Source organism: Carcharhinus amblyrhynchos, chromosome 2 (assembly GCF_965287045.1).
Source record: "Carcharhinus amblyrhynchos chromosome 2, sCarAmb.v2.hapA, whole genome shotgun sequence".
Classification (NCBI taxonomy): Eukaryota; Metazoa; Chordata; class Chondrichthyes; order Carcharhiniformes; family Carcharhinidae; genus Carcharhinus; species Carcharhinus amblyrhynchos.
Window position 1 is genome coordinate 144240323 of NC_137325.1, and position 21628 is coordinate 144261950.

The 21628-nt window shown below is 47.7% G+C and overlaps 1 protein-coding gene across 3 annotated transcripts in view; it reads right to left on the reverse strand.

Moving 5' to 3' along the window:
- Nucleotides 1–968: 968 nt before the first annotated feature.
- parp10 (poly(ADP-ribose) polymerase family member 10) overlaps nucleotides 969–21628 on the reverse strand; it is a 65091-nt gene continuing 44431 nt past the window's right edge. For all 3 annotated transcript variants that reach the window (XM_080213722.1, XM_080213712.1, XM_080213702.1), the window contains exons 6-11: nucleotides 20156–20368; nucleotides 17177–17297; nucleotides 14000–15064; nucleotides 7369–7505; nucleotides 4709–4877; nucleotides 969–1794 (exon numbers count right to left, since the gene is read on the reverse strand). In XM_080213722.1, coding sequence (XP_080069848.1) covers nucleotides 1499–1794; nucleotides 4709–4877; nucleotides 7369–7505; nucleotides 14000–15064; nucleotides 17177–17297; nucleotides 20156–20368 — 2001 coding nt within the window. In that variant the 3' untranslated portion in view covers nucleotides 969–1498. The remainder of the gene's footprint in view (nucleotides 1795–4708; nucleotides 4878–7368; nucleotides 7506–13999; nucleotides 15065–17176; nucleotides 17298–20155; nucleotides 20369–21628) is intronic.

Here is a 21628-nt window from a genome sequence, read left to right on the forward strand (position 1 = left end):
CTAGAACACTACGTTAATACACATCGTTCAGTGGGACTAGGAACACTGCAGCAAACATTCCAAGAACAAATCTTTGACCGAGTCAAGAGGTAGTCAGAACTCAGCAAGTTTATTAATTTGTTTATTTAAACATTTGTTTATTTTACAATCAATTCTCTTCCTCCCTGAGCGAAGACATTATCTGACAGGTTATAATTGATGAAAGGACAGAGAGATAATGCAGAGACATTGTTTCACTGGGACACTGATTGGGATTCAGTCCCTGAAAAGTCATTGGAAACAGATTCAATCATAACTTCCAAAATGGCATAAATTCAGGAAAAGGAAGGCTTTACTGAATGATGGGAGAAAACAGGGAGTGGAACTCAACGATAGTTCATTTAAAGTATCGACAATGGGCCGAATGGTCTCCTTCTGTGTTGTAGGATCTCCAGTGTGGTAATGGCAGCTCGTTCCACCGCTATGGTCTAGCCGGCTCCCCTGTCCTCACACTGTTCTGGCAGTGATTACTTCCAACAAGGGGTGACTGGAGAGAGGGACAGGACAACCCCAACCCATTTGCCACCTCCCTAACCCTAAGGCACTGGTGTCAATGGCAGCACTGACCAATCCTTAACTAACTCAGCACTGGCACACCCTGGAAGTGTTCTGGTCCACACAGCTCCAGATCCCGGGAAACTCGTGCCATCACCGCCCCCGCCCCCGCCTCCACCCCACACCCTGCCCCCAACCCCCACCAACTTGGCAGCCCTGATCTCTCCTATGCAAAGGGTCACCTCAGAGTAACTCGCTGGGAGTTACGGCCCTTGTGCCTCTCGCCCCTGAAGCGAGGGTGGAGGCAGGTTCAATCGGGGCATTCAGGAGGGTGTTGGATGCTTATTGGAATAGTCTGCACCAACTCTCTGAAAGAGCATCCCACCCAGGCCCTCCCCTCTGCCCCAACCCCCTAACCCCACACATTTCCCATGGCCAATCCACCCAACCCGCGCATCTTTGGACTGCGGGAGGAAACCGGAGCACCCGGAGGAAACCCACGCAGACACGGGGGGGGACGTGCAAACTCCACACAGACAGCGACCCGAGCCGGGAATCGAACCTGTAGAGCTTTGAGGCAGCAGTGTTAACCACAAGAAAAAAAATATACACCACAAAAACTCCCAACTTAACTGGAAAGACGAGAGTGAGGCAGCTTACTCAGCCAACAGAATGAATTTTTAATTTACATTTCTAAAGGGTGAGGACCCCTTTAATCCCGAGAGATCGCTGTATGTGATTGCAGCATCATGAATTAAGAGAACGGGCTTGCTACAAACACAAGCCTATCTATTGTCTAATTGGTCAAGCTAAGGCTTGGTGCATTGACCCAAACGCCCTATGGACAGGGTTTGCCGCTCAGAGGGAGAAGGGCTGGGTCCAAGGAGCAGTCTGGGAAAGCAGCAGGGTAATCCAGATGTGACTGGAGCTTAGAGTGCTGTCACACAGGGCTGGCTGTGAGAAGCTAGGATTTCTGGCAGCATGTGATGAGGTACTGAGGGTAAGCCTGGGTGTCATTGAAGATGACAAATATTTTCGGGTTCTCGGCGTTATCGACGAGCGAGTCGTATCGGAGAGGCATTTCGCTGCTCTCCTTCAGTGGAGGAGTCTTCATGTCCGACTTTCCGTTTGTGTAGGATCCCGTCAGGACATTCGCCACAAACACAAACTTATGCCCCTGGGCGTTGGGTGGGGAATATTGGTCCTGCGTCGACACGATAGCGTTCACTGCAAAGTAAACACCTTGGCCGTAGACAGTGGCTGAAAGAGAAGGATTTCAAATGTTTCAGTCATTAATTACCCCTCCAGCCAGATAACCCCACCCCACCCCACCCCACCCCACCACCTCGACCCAAAGTCGCACCAAATCCTCCTGGACTATAGTTCTAAAATTGGCTAGACCAACAGCCTGCAATCGTATGGCACCTCTGAAGGGAGTGAATCACTCCTCATGGTTGGAATATTGCATACGGTTCTGGGCGCCACACTATAGAAAGGATGTGAATACGTTGGAGAGAGTGCAGAATAAAAGTTAAAGTTTATTTATTAGTCATAAGGAAGGCTCACATTAACAATGCAATGAAGTTACTGTGAAATTCCCCTAGTCGCCACAGTCTGGCGCCCGTTCGGGTCAATGCACCTAACCAGGGTTACAGGGCTGAGAAACATCAGTGATGAGGATGGATTGGGGAGGTTGGGACTGTTCTCCTCGGAGAGAAGAAGGCTAAGAGGAGATTTGGTAGCAATGTTCAAAATCATGAGGGGGGGCTGGACAGAGTAGGGACGGAGAAACTGTTCCAGCTCGGAAAAGGAGCAAGAGTGAGAGATCACAAAGTGATTTGTAAAAGAAGCAAGCATGATGGGAGAAAAATCTTCTTCACACAACGAGTGGTTGGGGTCTGGAATGTTCCGTCAGGGTGTGTGGTGGAGGCAGGTTCAATGGAGGCATTCAAGAGGGCGTTGGATGGTTATTGGAATAGAAACAACATGTAGGGATAGAGGAAAAGGCAGGGGAAATGGCACTAAGTCATAATGCTCGGTTGGTGAACCAGTACAGACATGACGGGCCAAAGGGCCTCTTTTTTGTTACAACCTTCTGCACCCTAATTCTGTGATATGCCAAACCTAACAGTGATATTTCCTCGGACATTGTCACAGTGAAACACGGGAGGTGAACGGTACCATCCTTCAGGAACACCAGAGGTAACGGTGCCAGAGCAGGAAACCATGGTAAGGGCTGGGCCGAGTGGAGATGTGCTGGGTCTGGAACTGGATCCAAAGGCCGGCAAAAGGACAAGGATATTTATGACCTTTGTCTCAGTCACAGAGAATATAATTTGGGATTTGGAGAGATGATTCAGCAGAAACTGAACTGGAGGGGTTCAAACGGGAGGTTCCAGGAAAGATGGTGATGGACTTGAGAGGCAAGGGATATGGGGCAGGAATTTGCAAAGACAGGGGAGGAGAGAGGGGTGGGGACAGCGGATTTGGTGGAAAGATAGACAACATGGAAGGGTTAACAACATTAGAAAGTCTGGGGATGGGCAGCAAAGGGTTAACCATATTATATGACCCAGGGAAGGATAGTGAAGGGTTAACAACGTCAGCTAACACAGGGGTGGACAGCGAAGGGTTAACAACACCAGCTAACCTGGGGATGGACAGCGAAGGGTTAATAACACCAGCTAACCCGGGGATGGACAGCGAAGGGTTAACACCAGCTAACCCGGGGATGGACAGCGAAGGGTTAACACCAGCTAACCCGGGGATGGACAGCGAAGGGTTAACACCAGCTAACCCGGGGATGGACAGCGAAGGGTTAACAACACCAGCTAACCCGGGGATGGACAGCGAATGCTTAACAATGTCAGCTAACCTGGGGATGGACAGCGAATGCTTAACAATGTCAGCTAACCTGGGGATGGACAGCGAAGGGTTAATAACACCAGCTAACCTGGGGATGGACAGCGAAGGGTTAACAACACCAGCTAACCTGGGGATGGACAGCGAAGGGTTAATAACACCAGCTAACCCAGGGAAGGACAGTGAAGGGTTAACAACACCAGCTAACCCAGGGAAGGACAGTGAAGGGTTAACAATACCAGCTAACCCGGGGATGGACAGTGAAGGGTTAATAACACCAGCTAACCCGGGGAAGGACAGTGAAGGGTTAACAACACCAGCTAACCCAGGGAAGGACAGTGAAGGGTTAACAATACCAGCTAACCCGGGGATGGACAGTGAAGGGTTAATAACACCAGCTAACCCGGGGAAGGACAGCGAATGCTTAACAACGTCAGCTAACCTGGGGATGGACAGCGAAGGGTTAACAACACCAGCTAACCCGGGGATGGACAGTGAAGGGTTAATAACACCAGCTAACCCAGGGAAGGACAGTGAAGGGTTAACAACATCAGCTAACCCGGGGAAGGACAGTGAAGGGTTAACAACACCAGCTAACCCGGGGAAGGACAGTGAAGGGTTAACACAAGAACACAGATATTGGGTCTCCAATACAGTGTCAGAATGATTTGGGCCAATATTTCACTCTGTTATTGAATTCCGATGGTAACGTCAGATCTCCCTCCCTAACAGCACTGTGGGTGTGCCTACACCGCACGGACTGCAGTGTTCTGGGGCTCCACTCACTTCCCTGGATCAAGGGCAGTTTGGGATAGGCAATAAATAGCGGCCTAGCCAGCGGCGCTCACATCCCACAAAATAATGTTTAAAAATGGCAACAGCTGCAATGTCCTCACATTGAAGTTCCATTTCAGGCTGTCCAGGTGAGACATTGCCCGGTTCGCTGCAACCTCTGTGCAGCAAGCTGACAGCACTGCGTATTCTGTGGTCCCTGTCCATTATCGCACGTGTGGGCTCATGCTAAAATGTTACAGAAGCCACCCATTTAAATAAATACACAATTACCCTAGAGAAGTTGGTGATGAGCCTCCTTCTTCAGTCATTGCAGTCTCTGAGGTGTAGGTACACCCACAGTGCTGCTAGGGAAGGCGTGACAATACGCTCTGTTCACACACACTCTTTAATATCTATCAGAAAGATTACAAAACAGGGAGTAAACTGAGGAGTGATCCTTGTTCACTCAGCTTGTTCACCCTGGAGCTTCCTCCTCTGGTGGTAACTAGCCCATTGGTCTAGCTGCCTTGGATCTTACCATTCTTCCCACAGAAACTCCGATTGAAACCATGCACATAAATCTCCTTGGTGCTGGCCTCGGTTGTCCCATGGTACAGGACTCGCTCGACATTGCTCTGTGTGGCTATCATGCTGGCTTTCTTCAGCATGTACTGCTGGTATAACAGCGGATTGTTCACCTTCTCCACCTGAGGGACAGTCAGGGACAAACTCCAGTTAACCTCAATTACAGAAAGCTGCGGCTCACAAGAAAATACTTGACTGGCAATATTCGATCGCACAAGTGACGTTCAGTTAACAACACAACTTAACGTAAGAACACAAGAACTTGGAGCAGGAGTTGGTCATCTGGTCCCTCGAGCCTGCTCCGCCATTCAATAAGATCATGGCTGATCTTCTCATGGACTCAGCTCTACTTACCCACCCGCTCACCATAACCCTTAATTCCTTTACTGTTCAAAAATGTATCTATCCTTGCCTTAAAAACATTCAATGAGGTAGCCTCAACTGCTTCACTGGGCAGGGAATTCCACAGATTCACAACCCTTTGTGTGAAGAAGTTCCTCCTCAGCTCAGTCCTAAATCTGCTTCCCCTTATTTTGAGGCTATGCCTCTGGTTCTAGTTTCACCCGCCAGTGGAAACAACTTCCCTGCTTCTATCTTATCTATTCCCTTCATAATCTGATATGTTTCTATAAGATCTCCCCTCATTCTTCTGAATTCCAATGAGTATAACCCCAGTCTACTCAGTCTCTCCTCATAAGCCAACCCTCTCAATTCTGGACACAACCCAGTGAATCTCCTCTGCACCCCCTCCAGTGCCAGTATATCCTTTCTCACGTAACGAGACCAAAACTGTACACAGTACTCCAAACCTGTTGTTTAGTGGCACAGAGCAGGAGTACTGCTGACAAACAAGGCACGTTGTGCCTCAGGACAGATACAAAATGCTAAATTTCAAAGTGAACACTAATTCATACTACATGAGAGACCTGATTGGTTTGGCAAGTAACTCTGATTGGTCACGGTATTCTCCATGGCAATGCCTTGACCAGAGTAGTTGTGCCAACCAATCAGCATTCTTATCTCTTGCAGAAAACATGTTGCTCCCTTTGAAATTTGGTATCTGCTCTCTGTCCTGATGAGTACCAGATGAAAAACTTCGACAGCATCTCTCATTTTCCTGCAGCAATGTAATCGGAGTTAATCCATTAACCAGGAGCCGCTGTAATATTTCACTTTATGAAGCATACCATCTCTTTGGTTGTCAAATGTCAGATTTGTCAATCACTGAGCCATGAAGATCTAATTGTATAAATATCCGTCACAGATCAGGCACCCACCCGTTTACAAATGGAAAAATAATCTTAGAGCAGAGAAAACCAATCACTGAAAGCAGCCTGAAATTTACAAACTGTCACACTTCCTTGCTAATGAACTCTTCATAGAATCTATGAAACTGGTCCCTGCTGACCAAAATATCCATCTAAGAAAACCCCATTTGCCTGCATTTGGCCCATGTCCCTCTAAACCTATCCATGTATCTGTCTAAATACCTTTTTAAATGTTGTCAATATCCCTGCCTCAATCACTTCCTCCAGCAGCTCATTCCACACACGTACCGCCCTCTGTGTAAAAAAGTTGCTCCTCAGGTTCCCGTTAATTCTTTCCCCTCTTAAACCTATGGCTTCTAGCTCTCAATTCCCCAACCATGGGAAAAAGACTGAGTGCATTCACCCTATCCATGCCTCTCATGATCTTATAGACCTCTATAAGATCACCCCTCAGTCTCCTACGCTGCAAAGAAAAAAGTCTCAGCCTGTCCAATCTCTCCCTGTAACTCAGCGCCTGGCAACATCCTTGTAAATCTCTTCTCCACTCTCTCCAGTTCAATAACATCTTTCCTGTAGCGAGGCAACCAAAGCTTATAACCAATTGTAATGATTATTTAAAGGAGTTTGTAGAATAGAGACCCGGGATCTGTTAACATAACACCCCAATCCTATTACAGCTCTCAGATCACCAATCTCAAAGAATGTCTGCACGTCCCTCCCAAAAATACAGCTGAATTAATCAGACAGATGATTGTGTCCTTGTGGGTGCTGTACACCCAGAACAGTTCCCCTACACAATATTGTTTCCTGCACACTTTCCTGAGTAAAGGATTTGAGCTGGTGCTAGGTGTTGTACGTAGCTGATGTCTCACCATGAATCACACAGGGGGCAAAAAAACCAACACAATATTCAGGTGAGTCAAGGTTAATGGATAGGGAGATTATTAGTCCAGTCCTTAAAACTAAAGGTAATATTTTCCGGCCTTATGTTCAGGTTATTATTTACAAGAATGTTACATTTTCATGCACTTCCATCAACCACGTCCACATTCAGAAAGCAAAGTGTACACTCGTCACACTGAAAAATACACTCTCCAGAGGCAGTGAAGCTTCTCGGAGATACCTTTACAGTGAGTTTGCTTTGTGACTGTACTCCCTCACTCTGCAGTGTAGGATTTCAGAATGGCCATCAGTGTGAACTTTCACCCTGTAGATAAAACCCAGTAACCTCAAAGTGCAGAGTCAGGGTGCATGATCGAGTGAGCCCTTTGTGGCATCCCCCCCTCCCTGAGATACTCATTTTTGGCAGCGAGCAAGACCAAAACAAAACAGGCTCGGCTCTAACCTTGATGATGTGGATTTTGTTGTGCATGTCTTTCAGGGTGTCGTAGAAATGTCGGATCATCTTCAAATATTCGTCACTGGATTCACTGAGCCGGACCAGCTCGATTCTCCCGGAGGCTAAAGACGAAGCATCGATATCTGGGGAAAAGACATGGAAAAGAGTCTGATTGTGTCGAAAAATACCACACTGTGCCTCTCCCAAAGATGCTTCAGAGTCTTCTCCACTGTTAACTACAAAATACCACACCATGCCTCTCCCAAAGATGCTTCAGAGTCTTCTCCACTGTTAACTACAAGTCCGGTATTAACCTCGCGCCTTATTTTACTATTGTCAGAAGTTTTGATACAACACGCAATGTCAGAATGATTATATAGTGATCCTATTGGGACGTACACCAGACCTGGTCAATATTTATCCTGCAAGTTAATTATCTCATTGGCTGTTTGAGGAACGCCATGAGCAGGATTTTTACCCACCCCCCTCAAACCCACCCACCCGCCATCGTTGCCCCTGGCTGTCAACAGGTTCTTCCGGTCTAGCCGATGACTACAGTATGATGAATGTCTCACCCATCCCACCTCTGAGGATCTCACCACAGGGTGGGGTAGGGCTGGGGGAGGGGGTGGTGGGAGGCACATTCAGTGGGGCTGGGAGATGATCCAGGAAAGGGTGGAAAATCCAGCCCTGTCTAAATTTGCTACCATGTTCCTGCCATGGCTACACTTGTAAACTACTTCACTGGGCTAAGAGGGCAGAATGGTGGCACAGTGGTTAGCATTGCTGCCTCACAGCGCCAGGGACCCGGGTTCGATTCCCGGCTCCCGTCGCTGTGTGGAGTTGCATGTTGTCCCCGTGTCTGCGTGGGTTTCCTCCCGCAGTCTGAAAGATGTGCAGGTTAGGTTCAATTGGCCATGCTACATTGAGCTAGTGTCAGGGGATTCACAGGGTAAATATGTGGGGTTACAGGGGTAGGGCCTGGGTGGAATTGTGGTCAGTATAGGCTCAATGGGATGAATGGCCTCCTTCTGCACTGTAGGCACTCTATGATTCTGTAAAGAGAATCAAGCTGAATTCAGGAACAAGGGAATGTAAAATATGGGAATAAAATGATTGAAAATCCTCCACATTCTCCAGTTTGGTTTGTGAAACAGGTTCAAGGGTCTGAATGGCCTATTCATAACCCAATTCTTACATCAAATATATAGGGTGCGAGAAAAGCGCAGAGGGCAGCATGAAGATAAACCCAGAGTCTTTTATCAACATGTAAATAGGAAGAAGGAGTCAAAGGAAGGTTGGGGCTGATTAGGGACAAAAATGATTCTCTCTGGGAGGCAGAGGATGGAGGAAGAGTTAAGATGGGCAGTAACCCTGGCCCAGCCAGCAACCCCACATCCCACCAAGTAAGTATTACAAAATGTGGGAAGGCAGAGTCCAAAATCGCACTTTGCATCTATTGTCACAGAGAAAAGGATGTTGCCAATGTGAAGGGAAGGAGGAGTCAGCGGGGACATTTCAATGGAATAACAGTTAAAGAGGAGGAGGCACTTAAAAGGCGGGCAGTGCTCACTGTGGAAAAGCCACCCGGGAATAAATGGAATGCATCCGAGGTCACTGAGGGAAGTAAAGGTCGAATCTGCAAACACTCTGACCACAGTAGCACAGGGGTCAGCACTGCTGCCTCACAGCGCCAGGGACATGGGTTCAATTCTCAGTTGGGTCACTGTCTGTTCGAATTTGCAAACACTCTGACCACAATATAACCACGGTACGGCACAATGGTCAGAACTGTTGTCTCACAGTGCCAGGAACCCGGGTTCAAATCCAGCCTTGAGTAACTGTCTGTTCAGAGTCTCCCCGTGTCCGTGTGGGTTTCATAAGAACATAAGAAATAGGAGCAGGAGTAGGCCATCTAGCCCTTCGAGCCTGCCCCGCCATTCAATAAGATCATGGCTGATCTGAAGTGGATCAGTTCCACTTTCCCGCTTTCTCCCCATAACCCTTAATTCCCTTGTCTATCAGAAACCTATCTACCCGTGTCTTAAATAAATCCAAAATATACATTTTGGATATGTATTAAAATATATATTAAATATATTCCTCCGGGTGTTCCAGTTTTCTCCCACACTCCAAAAATGTTAGGTGGCTTGGCCATGGTAATGTGTGGAATTACAGGAATGGAGTGGGGAAGAGGGCCTGGATAAGATGCCCTGTCAGTCGGTGCACAGTTGATGGGCCAAATGGCCTGTTTCTGCACTGTAGAGATTGTATGAATAGTTAAAGCCTCCTCTGGCATGAAATTGAAGGGCAAACTGGTCTTGTACTGTGCCATAATGACTCGGTGGGATATTGGGAGGTGCCAAGTGGGAGGTTTGCAAGATAAAGAGATGTCAAGTTCTTACAGTTTCTGTTTCTGATACTTTAAAGGTCTGGTTGATTGATATTTGATAGAGATGGGGCAACAGCGTTTCTTATGGAACATTCACGAATTGGTGCTTTTTCTTTTACACAGAGGGTGGTGGGTGCCTGGAACTCGCTGCCAGGGGACGTAGTGGATGCAGATATGATAGTGACTTTTAAGGGGTGTCTGGGCAAGTACATGAATAGGATGGGAATAGAGGGATGTGGTCCCCGGAAGGGTAGGGGGTTTTAGTTCAGTCGGGCAGCATGGTTGGTGCAGGCTTGGAGGGCTGAAGGGCCTGTTCCTGTGCTGTAATTTTCTTTATTCTCTGCTTCATTTAAGCTATCTCATACATGTTCCAGTCACCACGGTTTACTGTGTGAAAAAGCATCATGAGCTGGTATGGAGGGTATGAGGGCACATGGCAGCAGGAGTGCAGGGGGGCTGCACTCTGACCTTTTAGCCAGTTCCTGAATCCAGACTAGGTTCATAACTCTTCTGAGATCTTCGACCCACGGGTCACAAAGAATTTGACCCGACTCCATGAAAATTGTGATGGGATGGGGAAGGGAATTCCTACCCCCTCAGTCGTACTGACCAGGTGGGGCGCACTGGCTGTGGGCTCACGACCACCACCTTTAGTGGAAAACTGGAGTTCCTGGAATTGGATCCTCGTTGCCATTTTTAAATCCCTCCGCCTCCACTCTGACTTGATTAGAGCAATGAAAATCCAAAGCTGCTTTGTCTCATTCTTTCTTTATAAAGGGTGATGTTATAGGTACACCTCCCACTTGCAAGGCTGCTCGAGTCTGTTCAGGCTCTCTCCTACAGCCGCGATAATGTGCAGCTGCATTAAATGTCAGGCACGGACTTGCTATTGCACTCAACCCTCAGAATCAGACACCGAGAGTCCTGTTCCTGAGATTCTGAGTACACGGAGGGAGTGCTGCAGTGTCAGAGCTGCCGTCTTTCATGTGAAACAGTCTGATTTCTCATCTGGTCATAAAATACCCCACGGCACAATTTCAAGAGCTAACCCTGGTGGCAACGGTTAATTTCCCCTGATCAATTTCACTAAAACAGCCCATGTTATGTTTCTGTTTGTGGGAGCTCCATGGCGTTCGATGGGGTGGACACGCAGATTTGTTTCCGCTGGTCAGGGAATCTGACACAATCTCACAGGGGCTGAAAGGAGAAGTAACTTCACTCAACGGATAGCAAATCTTTGGAATTCTTCACCCCAGAGGGCTGTGGATGCTCCATCGTTAAAGATACTTAAAACTGGGATTGATAGATGTTTGGTCTAGAGAGAAGTTGAAGCCCAATGGTTATGTTGAACGGTCTAGTAGGTTCGATGGGCCAAGTAGTTTATTCCTGCTCCTACTTCTTGTTCCCTTGGAGGTTCCATATTCTGATTTCCAAAACACGTTCAATAAAGTACTGCATAAAAAGCTACTTAATAAGTGTCCATGCAGTTGGGGGTAGTATATTAGTATGGATAGAGGATCGACTGATAGAAGACAGGGAGTTGGGATAAGGGGGGCATTTTCAGGATAGAAACCTGTAACTAGTGGAGTACTGATGTGGAGATGCCGGCGTTCGACTGGGGTAAACACAGTAAGAATTCTGACAACACCAGGTTTAAGTCCAACCAATTTATTTGATAGTAAACTCACAAGCTTTCAGGATTTGCCCCTTCACGACGAAGGAGTAAACCCTGAAAGCTTGTGAGTTTACTATCAAATAAATTGGTTGGACTTAAACCTGGTGTTGTCAGAATTCTTACTAGTGGGATCAGTGCTGGGGACACTATCACTTACAATTTATATTAATGACAAGAGAAATGAATGTATTATCGCCAGATATCTGAATGACAAAAATAGGTGAAAAGAGAGGTGATGAGGATGACACAGAGGGATAGAGACAGGTTCGGTGAGTGGGCAAAAACTTGTCAAATGGAATATAATGTACAGAAATGTAAAGTTACATATTTCTGACGCAGGAATACAGGAGCTGAATATTATTTAAATGGAGAAAGACTGCAGAAAGCTGCAGCACAGCAGGTTTTAGGGATCCTTGTACATAAATCACAAAAGCTAGCATGCAAATTCAGCAGGTAATAGGGAAGGCAAATGAAATGTTGGCCTTTATTTCAAAGGGAATGGAGTATAAAAATAGGAAAGTCTTGTTAAAATGAGACAAGGTGCTAGTTAGACCACACCTGGAATATTGTGAACAGTTTTTGTCCCCTTATCTGTGGAAAGATATATTGGCATTGGAGACAATCCAGAGAAGGTTCACTGGATTGATCCCGGGTATGGAGGGATTTTCTTATGAGGAAAGGTTGAGTAGGTTGGACCTGTATTCATTGGAGTTTAGCAGAATGAGAGGTGACCTTATTGAGACATATTGGATTCTCAGTGGGCTTAACAGGGTCAATGCTGAGAACTTGTCAGAGAGTCTAGGACCAGAGGGCAGAATCTCAGAGTAAGGGGTTGCCTGTTAGAGATGGGGAAGAATTTCTTCTCTCAGAGGAGAGTGGATCTGTGGAATTCTTTACCAGAGAGGGCTGTAGAGGCTGGGGCATTAAATATGTTCAAAGCGGAGATAGATTTTTCGTCAGTAAGGGAATCAAAGGTTATTTATGGGGATAAGGCGGGAAAGTGGAGTTGAGGATTATTTCAGATTGAATCAGTCACAATCTCATTGAATGGCGGAGCAGAGGTGATGGGCTGAATGGCCTCCTTCTGTCCTTACATCTTATGGTCACGGATCAGTTGCTATGATTCCTACATTACAATAGCGACTGTATGTGTCAGTGGCTGTGAAGTATTCTGGGATGTTCAGAAGTTTGGAAAAGTTATTGAGTTAAACGCAAACCTTTCTGTTTAGATTGGATCAAAGGCTCCATCTAGTGGCAGCGGGCAGGTTTGTAGCAGGAATGTGGCTTCAGGTTTCGAATGTGGATGGATGGTGTGGTTGTGTTTATCACTGCAGGCCAGGTACCCCAGGGCAATAATCCCCACAGTGCAGAAGGCCCATCAAACCTCCACCGACAACAATTTCATCCACGCCCTATCCCTGCGACCCCACATACCTACCCTGCCAATCCCTCTAACCTACGCATCCCGGGACACTAAAGGGCAATTTAGCATTGCCAATGCACCCTAACTTGCCAATGTTTGAACTGTGGGAGGAAACCAGGGCACCCGGAGGAAGCCCACGCAGACACGGGGAGAATGTGCAAACTCCAAACAGTGACCCAAGGCTGGAATTGAACCCGGGTCCCTGGCGCTGTGAGGCAGCAGTGCTAACCCACTGTGCCACCGTGCTGCCCACAAAATTGATTCCCAACTGCACTATCTGCCATGGTGGGATTTGAGCACAGGCCGCCAGAACATTATCCTGGGTCTCCAGATTGCCTGTCCTGTGACAATGTCAGTATGCTACCTCCTCCCCCTCCTTGCTGCACCTTTTGGTCACTCTAACTCCCAGTGCCCTGGGGAGGGCTGGTATATTCTGCCTTTCTGGGTGCAGAACGTGTTGTACTCTATATCGGGTGGGATTTTCTGGCCCCCCCGCAGCATGTATTCTGGCACATGGAGGCAGCTCGCTATTGGTGGGATCTTCCAGTCCTGCTGACGTGTGTGATGTTTAGTGTTGTATGTTGTCCCACTGCTGGGGAAACTGTCAAGGGGGGGGGGGGGGGCGTCACTTTTGGTGGGACCAGAAAATCTCGCCCATCATGTCATAAAGTACTCATAGAAACACAGAAAATAGGAGCAGGAGGCGGCCATTCGGCCCTTCGAGCCTGCTCTGCCATCAGATATGATCATGGCCGATCATCCAACTCAATAGCCCGATCCCGCTTTCCTCCCCCATGTCCTTTGATCTGGGCTTCACCCCAAGAGTTATATCTGACTCCTTCCGGTTACCCATTCCATGACGTTCCCAACAGCACAGGTGAACATGAAGAACTGCCTGAGAGACAGGCAAAGGCCTCAACCCCACCACACTCCTCAAATACCTTCTATCATTGCTACTGGGTTTGAAGAGAGTGGATAAATATTCCACGCCTTGCTCAATTCTCCTCAGAGACCGAGGTGAACAAGTTCTTCCTTCAGGTATGAACAGGACAGAGGACCACAAACAGGCTAATTGGCTGAACTGTGATTTACATTCTATTTGTTTCTATATTCTACACCCATACAGAATTGTTGGGGACATAATTACCAACTGGGCTTTCCAGAGACTTCCTCTCAATGGGCAAAGACTCTGCGGCTCCCAAGCTGTATTCCTCCATTCGCTCAAAGTCAATGGTGTAAGGCTTGTTGTCGAATATCACATCGATTCTCTTTTCCTTCTGCTGAAACGCTTTCTCGATGCAAGCACACACCTTCGATGTGTAAGGAACGGTGACCCCGTCCTGACGATGCCTCACCCACTGGACTGACTTGACGATTGCATCTTCTTCCATCTTCAACACATCCTCCTGGACAGCCCAGTGCATGAGTTGGGTGATTCTTTCCTTCACGTGGAAGGTGTAATCTGCAAAGCCTTGAATCTTTACCTCCATCCCCTCCACAGTGATGTGGACGGCGTGCTTCTGCTGAAGGTATTCCAGGTAGCTCTTGTAATCTTTGCTCAGGTTTTGGAAGCATTTGTGTTTCATTACATCCTGACGCAGGTGTGACCGGATGGTTCTCTCCAATTCACTTACTAATTGGGTGATGTCCATATCAGAACCACCGCACACTGTTAACTGAGCAGAACTTGAGCTCTGTGCAGCCTCAGCCATGGACATTTGGATAACTTCCTCAAGGCTAGCCTCAGAGGTCTCAGCGTTGGACATCTGAATGGCAAGTTCCAGATTCTTCTCCTGCTGACTTATTGCCATTGCTTTTGAAAGTTCGAGGGCTTTCTTTAACTCTTCATCCTCTCTTGTCTGCTGCTCCATGGAGTACTGGACAGCAAGGCACAGCTGGGCATCATTCATGTCCGTGTCAGCTACAGCCACCATCTCCAAATCCTCCGCATCACCTTCACCATTGCCTCCCTCTTCTTCTTGCTGCTTCTTGGTGTCAATGTTAGAGACCGGGTCTTCCTCCATGACATCATTCCCAGCTCCAAGACACAGGCTGGATGGTTGATCCGTGTAAAGGTCCACTTCAACCGGAACGCACTCATTCCCGTCAGAAACTCCTTGGGAAGTTGAGTTGTGCCCATCTTTGCTCTCCCTCCTTTGGCCAGACGCAGCGACAGGCTCTTTGATTGATGCCAACAAACTCTGGATTTCATCTGAAAAGCAAAACATGCAAGGAAGTGATTTTTGTGTTAATTTTACGTCGCATCGCAGGCTGCCATCTCCACATAACTCCATAACGTCAAAGGGGACCATTAAACAAGTCAGACATTCACTGACGTTAGTAGAGGAAGGGTCAATGGTTTCAGAGAGAAGACTGCCTTTGGCCACTCTGCCCGCTGTTCCCTCGGCAAATCTTCAACCCCTGTCTAGTTCCTTCTGAAAACCAATGTTTCTTCTTCTGCCACCCAGTGACTTCAATCAAGCCACTGAGGTCGGCCTATTGGAACATGAACTCCCTGATTAAGGAGTCAATTGAAGGGCCAATCAGGGAGTCTTTTCCTTGCATTTAACAAGGTGTGTCAGTTCCTCTGGCACCCCTGAGGGTAGACTGTTGACCAGTAGCACTCTGTGTACTGCTGTCGGAATTGCAAATAAAGGGATTTTGGTGAAGGGATTTCTGCTGCCAAAGACTTATGACACCGCACAACGTATTTATGACCCAATTTAGTAAAACAAATCGAGTTACAAGGAAAAGTAACCCTGGGTTATAAATTCACCTTGGGTGGGATCACACAAGATGGTCGCCAGGGATTTGCCAGCCCATTTTGGATTCTGCTCCATTTCCTAGGGGGGTGGAAAGTGGGCCTGCTGAGCAGCCGGTGTCCATTTGGAGCACGTGTGCATTGGTGCTCTGCCAGTCTGTATCACCATGCACTCACATACCAACTCTGTGCCAGCATTGTACCCTAATGGAGAAAGAGTCTCTCTGGAACATAGAACATTACAGCACAAACAGGCCCCTCAGCCCACAAGTTGTGCCGATCATATCCATACCTACCACGCCTATCTATAATCCTCAATCCCATTAAATCCCATGCATTCATCCAGAAGTCTCTTAAAAGACCCCAGCAAGTTCGCCTCCACCACCACCAATGGCAGCCGATTCCACTCACTCACCGCCCTCTGAGTGAAAAACTTTCCCCTAACATCTCCTCTGTACTTGCTCCCCAGCACCTTAAACCTGTGTCCTCTCGTAGCGACCATTTCAGCCCTGGGAAATAGCCTCTGAGAATCCACCCTATCTATTCCTCTCAACATTTTATAAACCTCTATCAGGTCACCTCTCATCCTTCGTCTCTCCAGGGAGAAGAGTCCCAGCTCCCTCAACCTGTTTTCATAAGGCATGCCTCCCAATCCAGGCAACATCCTTGTAAATCTCCTCTGCACCCTCTCAATAGCTTCCACATCCTTCCTCTAGTGAGGCGACCAGAACTGCGCACAGTACTCCAAGTGGGGTCTGACAAGGGTCTTATAAAGTTGCAGCATTACCTCCCGACTCCTAAACTCAATCCTTCGATTAATGAAGGCCAGTACACCATACGCCTTCTTGACCACATCCTCCACCTGCGAGGCCAATTTAAGAGTCCTGTGGAGCCGGACTGCAAGGTCCTTCTGATCCTCTACACTGCTAAGAGTCCTACCCTTGATATCATATGGTCAGGCGTATGAGGGGACTGCAGTAAAAAGCACAGTGGGTGTACCAACAAGAATGTGGACTGCAGTGCTACAAGGCAATGACTCATCAACACCTCCTCAAGGCAAGCAGGGAGGGACAGCAAGTGCTGGCTTTGTCACATCACAAGATCCAACAAAATCCAACTGGCGTTTCTCTTTCCCTCAGACTCACTAACGCTGCAAAGTACAAGTGGAGTTCAGCAGCCAAGAAGCAGCACTATTCTTTTGACTGAATGGGAGGCAATGGCCTAGTGGTATTATTGCTAAACTATTAATCCAGAAACTCAACTAATGTTCTGGGGACCCGGGTTCGAATCCCGCCACGGCAGCTGGTGGAATTTGAATTCAATTAAAAAATATCTGGAATTAAGAATCGACTGATGACCATTGTCGATTGTCGGATCTGGTTCACCGATATCCTTTAGGGAAGGAAATCTGCCGTCCTTACCCAGCCTGGCCTACGTGTGACTCCAGAGCCCCAGCAATGGTAATCATGGATGGGTAATAAATGCTGGCCACTCAGTGACACGCATGTCCCATGAATGAATAAAAAAATTACGACATTATAAACGAAGGGATCTTCCACTTACCGAGATTTGGGATATTTCCATTTGAGTCACACAGATTCACTGACTGCTGTGGTCCTGTGGGGACATAAACATCTCTCTCAAAGCTGGGAGTTGCCTGGCTGTTTTGGGTTTCCAGGGGATGCTGAGGAGAAAAGGTAAAGTTATTGTTAGCAATACTAATGGAAGGGAATGGGACAGAGTGACACAGTGTCTGTGCTGCCAGAATAATGATTTTAATTAGGCAACTGGGTTGGTTTGCTTGATTAGGAACTGGTCAAATTGCTGGTCAAATCAGGGAGCCCCATGCTCTGTCTTTTCAGGGGTGTCAGTTCCTCTGGCACTTCGGGTGTAGACTGCACCCCGGCAGCGCCCTGTACACCGAGGGCACCCTATACACCGAGGGCACCCTATACACCGAGGGCACCCTGTACACCGAGGGCACCCTATACACCGAGGGCACCCTGTACACCGAGGGCACCCTGTACACCGAGGGCACCCTGTACACCGAGGGCACCCTATACACCGAGGGCACCCTGTACACCGAGGGCACCCTGTACACCGAGGGCACCCTGTACACCGAGGGCGCTCTGCCCACTGAGGGCGCCCTGTACACCGAAGGCACCCTGTACACCGAGAGCGCTCTGCCCACTGAGGGCGCTCTGTACACCGAGGGAGCTCTGTACGCCGAGGGCGTTCTGTACGCCGAGGGCGCCCTGTACGCCGAGGGCGCCCTGTACGCCGAGGGTGCTCTGTACACCGAGCTGCCGGATAAAGTGGTAAATGCGGGGTCACTTTTAACATTTAAGAAAAACTTGGACGGGTTCATGGATGAGAGGGGTGTGGAGGGATCTGGTCCAAGTGCAGGTCAGTGGGACTAGGCAGAAAAATGGTTCAGCACAGACAAGAAGGGCCAAAAGGCCTGTTTCTGAGCTGTAAATTTTCTATGGTTATCCCCCTGACACACTAAGGGACAATTTATCATGGCCAACCATCCTAACCTGCACATCTTTGGACTGTGGGAAGAAATTGGAGCAAACCTACGCAGACACGGGGAGAATGTGCAGACTCTGCACAGACAGTGACCCAAGGTCGGAATTGAACCCGCGTCCCTGGTACTGTGAGGCAGCAGTGCTAACCACTGTGCCACCGTGCCGGCCCATCAAGCTGTGTCGAGATTATACACTTGCACTCCCACGATGTGCACCGAGTGTGTCATTAATGAAATGAGGATGGTTTCTCCCCCATTGTTCATATTTACAATGGGCTGCTGGGTTCCTCCCACAATCACTGATAATTCGGTAAAGTGATAATCCTCGATGCTGTACCTGGGTGATACGATAGTCAAAGAAAAGCCATTCCTCTTATTGGAAGCGCACTGCTTCCTGACATCACCAGGGATCCGGGTTCAATTCCGACCTCGGGTGGAGTCTGCATGTTCTCCCTGTGTCTGCGTGAGTTCCCTCGGGTGCTCCAGCTTCCACCCACAGTCTAAAGATGTGCAGGTTAGGGTGATTGGCCATGATTAAATTGCCCCTTGGTGTCCCAAGATGTTGGAGATCAGGGGAATTAGTGGGGTTGTGGGGGATAGGGCCTGGGTGAGATGCTTTATCAGAGAAGTGGTGCAGACTCGATGGGCCAAATGGCCTATTTTTGAACTGTGGGGATTCTGTGATTCTATGGGGTTAATAGGTGCACTGATCGCAAAACACAACAGGAGATAAGTCAGCAATGTGGATTATACTTCTTGGACAATCTCTGCAATGGAATCCTCCCAGCACCAGCACCAGCGCAGACAGATGGGTGAGTCTCTGGAATTCTCTGCCCGTTGAAGTGGTGGAGGCTGCCTCGCTAAATATATTTAAGACGCGGGTAGATAGGTTTCTGATAGAAAAGGGAATTAAGGGTTATGGGGAGAGGGTGGGAAAGTGGAACTGATCCACTTCAGATCAGCCATGATCTTATTGAATGGCGGGGCAGGCTCGAAGGGCTAGATGGCCTACTCCTGCTCCTATTTCTTATGTTCTTAGATACCTGCCCAAAAAAATGTCCCCAAACACAGAAAAAATATATGGAAATTACAGCAGAAATACAGCCCAAACAGTCTGTGTCACTATTCCCCCTCGAGATACACCCTTACCCCATTTTTTTTATTATTCATTTGTTGGACATGGAAGTCTCCGGCTGGCCAACATTTACTGCCCATCCCTAGTTGCCTGAGGGCAGTTGAGAGTCAACCACATTGCTGTGGATCTGGACTCACATGTAGGCCAGACCAGGTTTCCTTCCCTAAAGAACATTAAGTGAACCAGATGGGTTTTTCCAACATCAGTAGATTCTTAACTCCAGATTTTTTTAAAATTGAATTCAAAATCCACCATCTGCCGTGGCAGGATTCGAACCCACTTCCCCAGAACATTAGCTGAATTTCTGGGTTAAGAGTCCAGTGATAATACCACTAGGCCATCGCCTCCTCTAATGTCCCTTCATTCCCCAGTCTGATCAAAGCTCGGCACAGTTCCAGCCTCAATCCTTTACCCCGGAATTAAATTTCACCAGTTTGTGAAAACGTCAGTTTAAATCTCACAAAACTGACCTTGTATCTAGGACTTGTTGTTCATCACCTCTTAACTAAACTGCCCGCTTTTGTTCAACCCTGTTCCATCCCATTATTCACCGTTTTAGATAATTCACAGTCCCAGAATCTCTTCTGTTCTAAAAATGTGGAATTTGCTACTCCAAACTGCAGTGGATGCTGGGAGAGTGAGTAAACTTAAGGAGTTAGACAGGTTTTTAATTGGGAGGGTTATGGGGAGAAGGCAGGAAAATGGGGATGAGAAGTATATGAGGCATGATTGAATAGTGGAGCAGACTCGATGGGCCGAATGGCCTAATTCTATTCCTATAACCTTGTGATCCTATGAAAGAAAGACCCAACTTTTCAGGATTTCTCTCCGATAACGCGTAAACGCGAGCCTCAGCATTCCATGAATGACTGCGTACCTCGGACTGCATCATGATCCAATGCACTCTCTCCAACCCGATCGTACACCTGTACTTTCTCTCCAGCTGATTCAAAATGTTGGTCCCATGCTCCTCCAGCAGGAAGCGGGAGATGCCGGGTTCCTGCAGAGTCACTGTCCTGGAGCAGATGTTAAAGGTGATGCTGCGAAGTAGCTCATCCACAGCTTTACAGGCACTGCTTTCCCCTGTGATCTGTGCAAAGATATAGAGCAAAAACGCACACTGTAAATTCAGAGAAATACACTCAACACGAAGCACAGAAAGAGACCACTCAGGTTGCTCGTCTCACTCTTGAGGTTTTTCGCAAGTTTCAACAGGTTAGCTCTTGCAGATTCTGTGTGTCCTCCTCACAGCTTGCATTCCTACTTATCTCTACGTCATCAGCAAAGCTGGTGCAACACACTCGGCCTGTTCACGGGATTACTTTTTTTTATTCATATGGGACATAGGTGTCGCTGGCTGGCTACATTTATTGCCCATCTCTAGTTGCCCTTGGAGGGCAGTTGAGAGTCAACCACATCACTGTGACTCTGGAGTCACATGTAGGCCGGACCGGGTAAGAACGGCAGACTTCCTTCCCTAAAGGACATTAGTGAACCAGATGGGTTTTTCTGACAATCGACAATGGTTTCACGGTCATCAGAAGATTCTTAATTCCAGATTGTTTTTTATTGAATTCAAATTTCCCCACCTGCCGTGGCTGGATTCGAACCCGAGTCCCCAGGACATTTACTGAGTTTCTGGATTAATAGTCTAGTGATAATACCACTAAGCCATTGCCTCGCCATGAATAGTAATAGAACACTAGGCCCTTCAAACCTGCCCTGCGATTCAATAAGATTATGGCTGATTTTATTGTGACCTGAACTCTACTTTCTTGCCAGTCCCCCAAAATCCTTGACTCCCTTGTGAATCAAAAATTCATCCAAATCGTAAACAGTGCAGGCCCCAGAGGTGATCCCTCCAGCACTCCATTAATTACAATTTGTTAACCTGAAAAATGACCCGTATGCGGCAACTCTGTTTTCAGGTAGTTAGCCAAACCTCCTCCTTCATTCCTTTCTCTTTCAGCTTTTCACACCTTACACAAGGTCACCACAACAGTGGTTAGCCCTTCATACCAACTATCATTTTCCCTTGGAATTGGTGGGTGCACAGCCAGATGTCTTTCCTACACAAATCCTCCCCATTTGTTTGGGGACCACTGCACCAGTGGCTGGGCCTATCCTCTACCTAGGCTAATACATTACACCCAACATCACGAGCTCTTGGGCTAGATTCTCTGATCTTGCTTGTGCTGGGGTTCTTCATCTCGCTGTAGTGAGCAGAGATCTGGCTGAGCGCCAAATTCTCTGTCCTCACTGGCAGTGGCAATGGGACGTGAACGGTCAGAGAATTCTGGCCTTATTTTGTGTACCTTTCATGTGGCACCTTCTCAAATGTCTTTTAGAA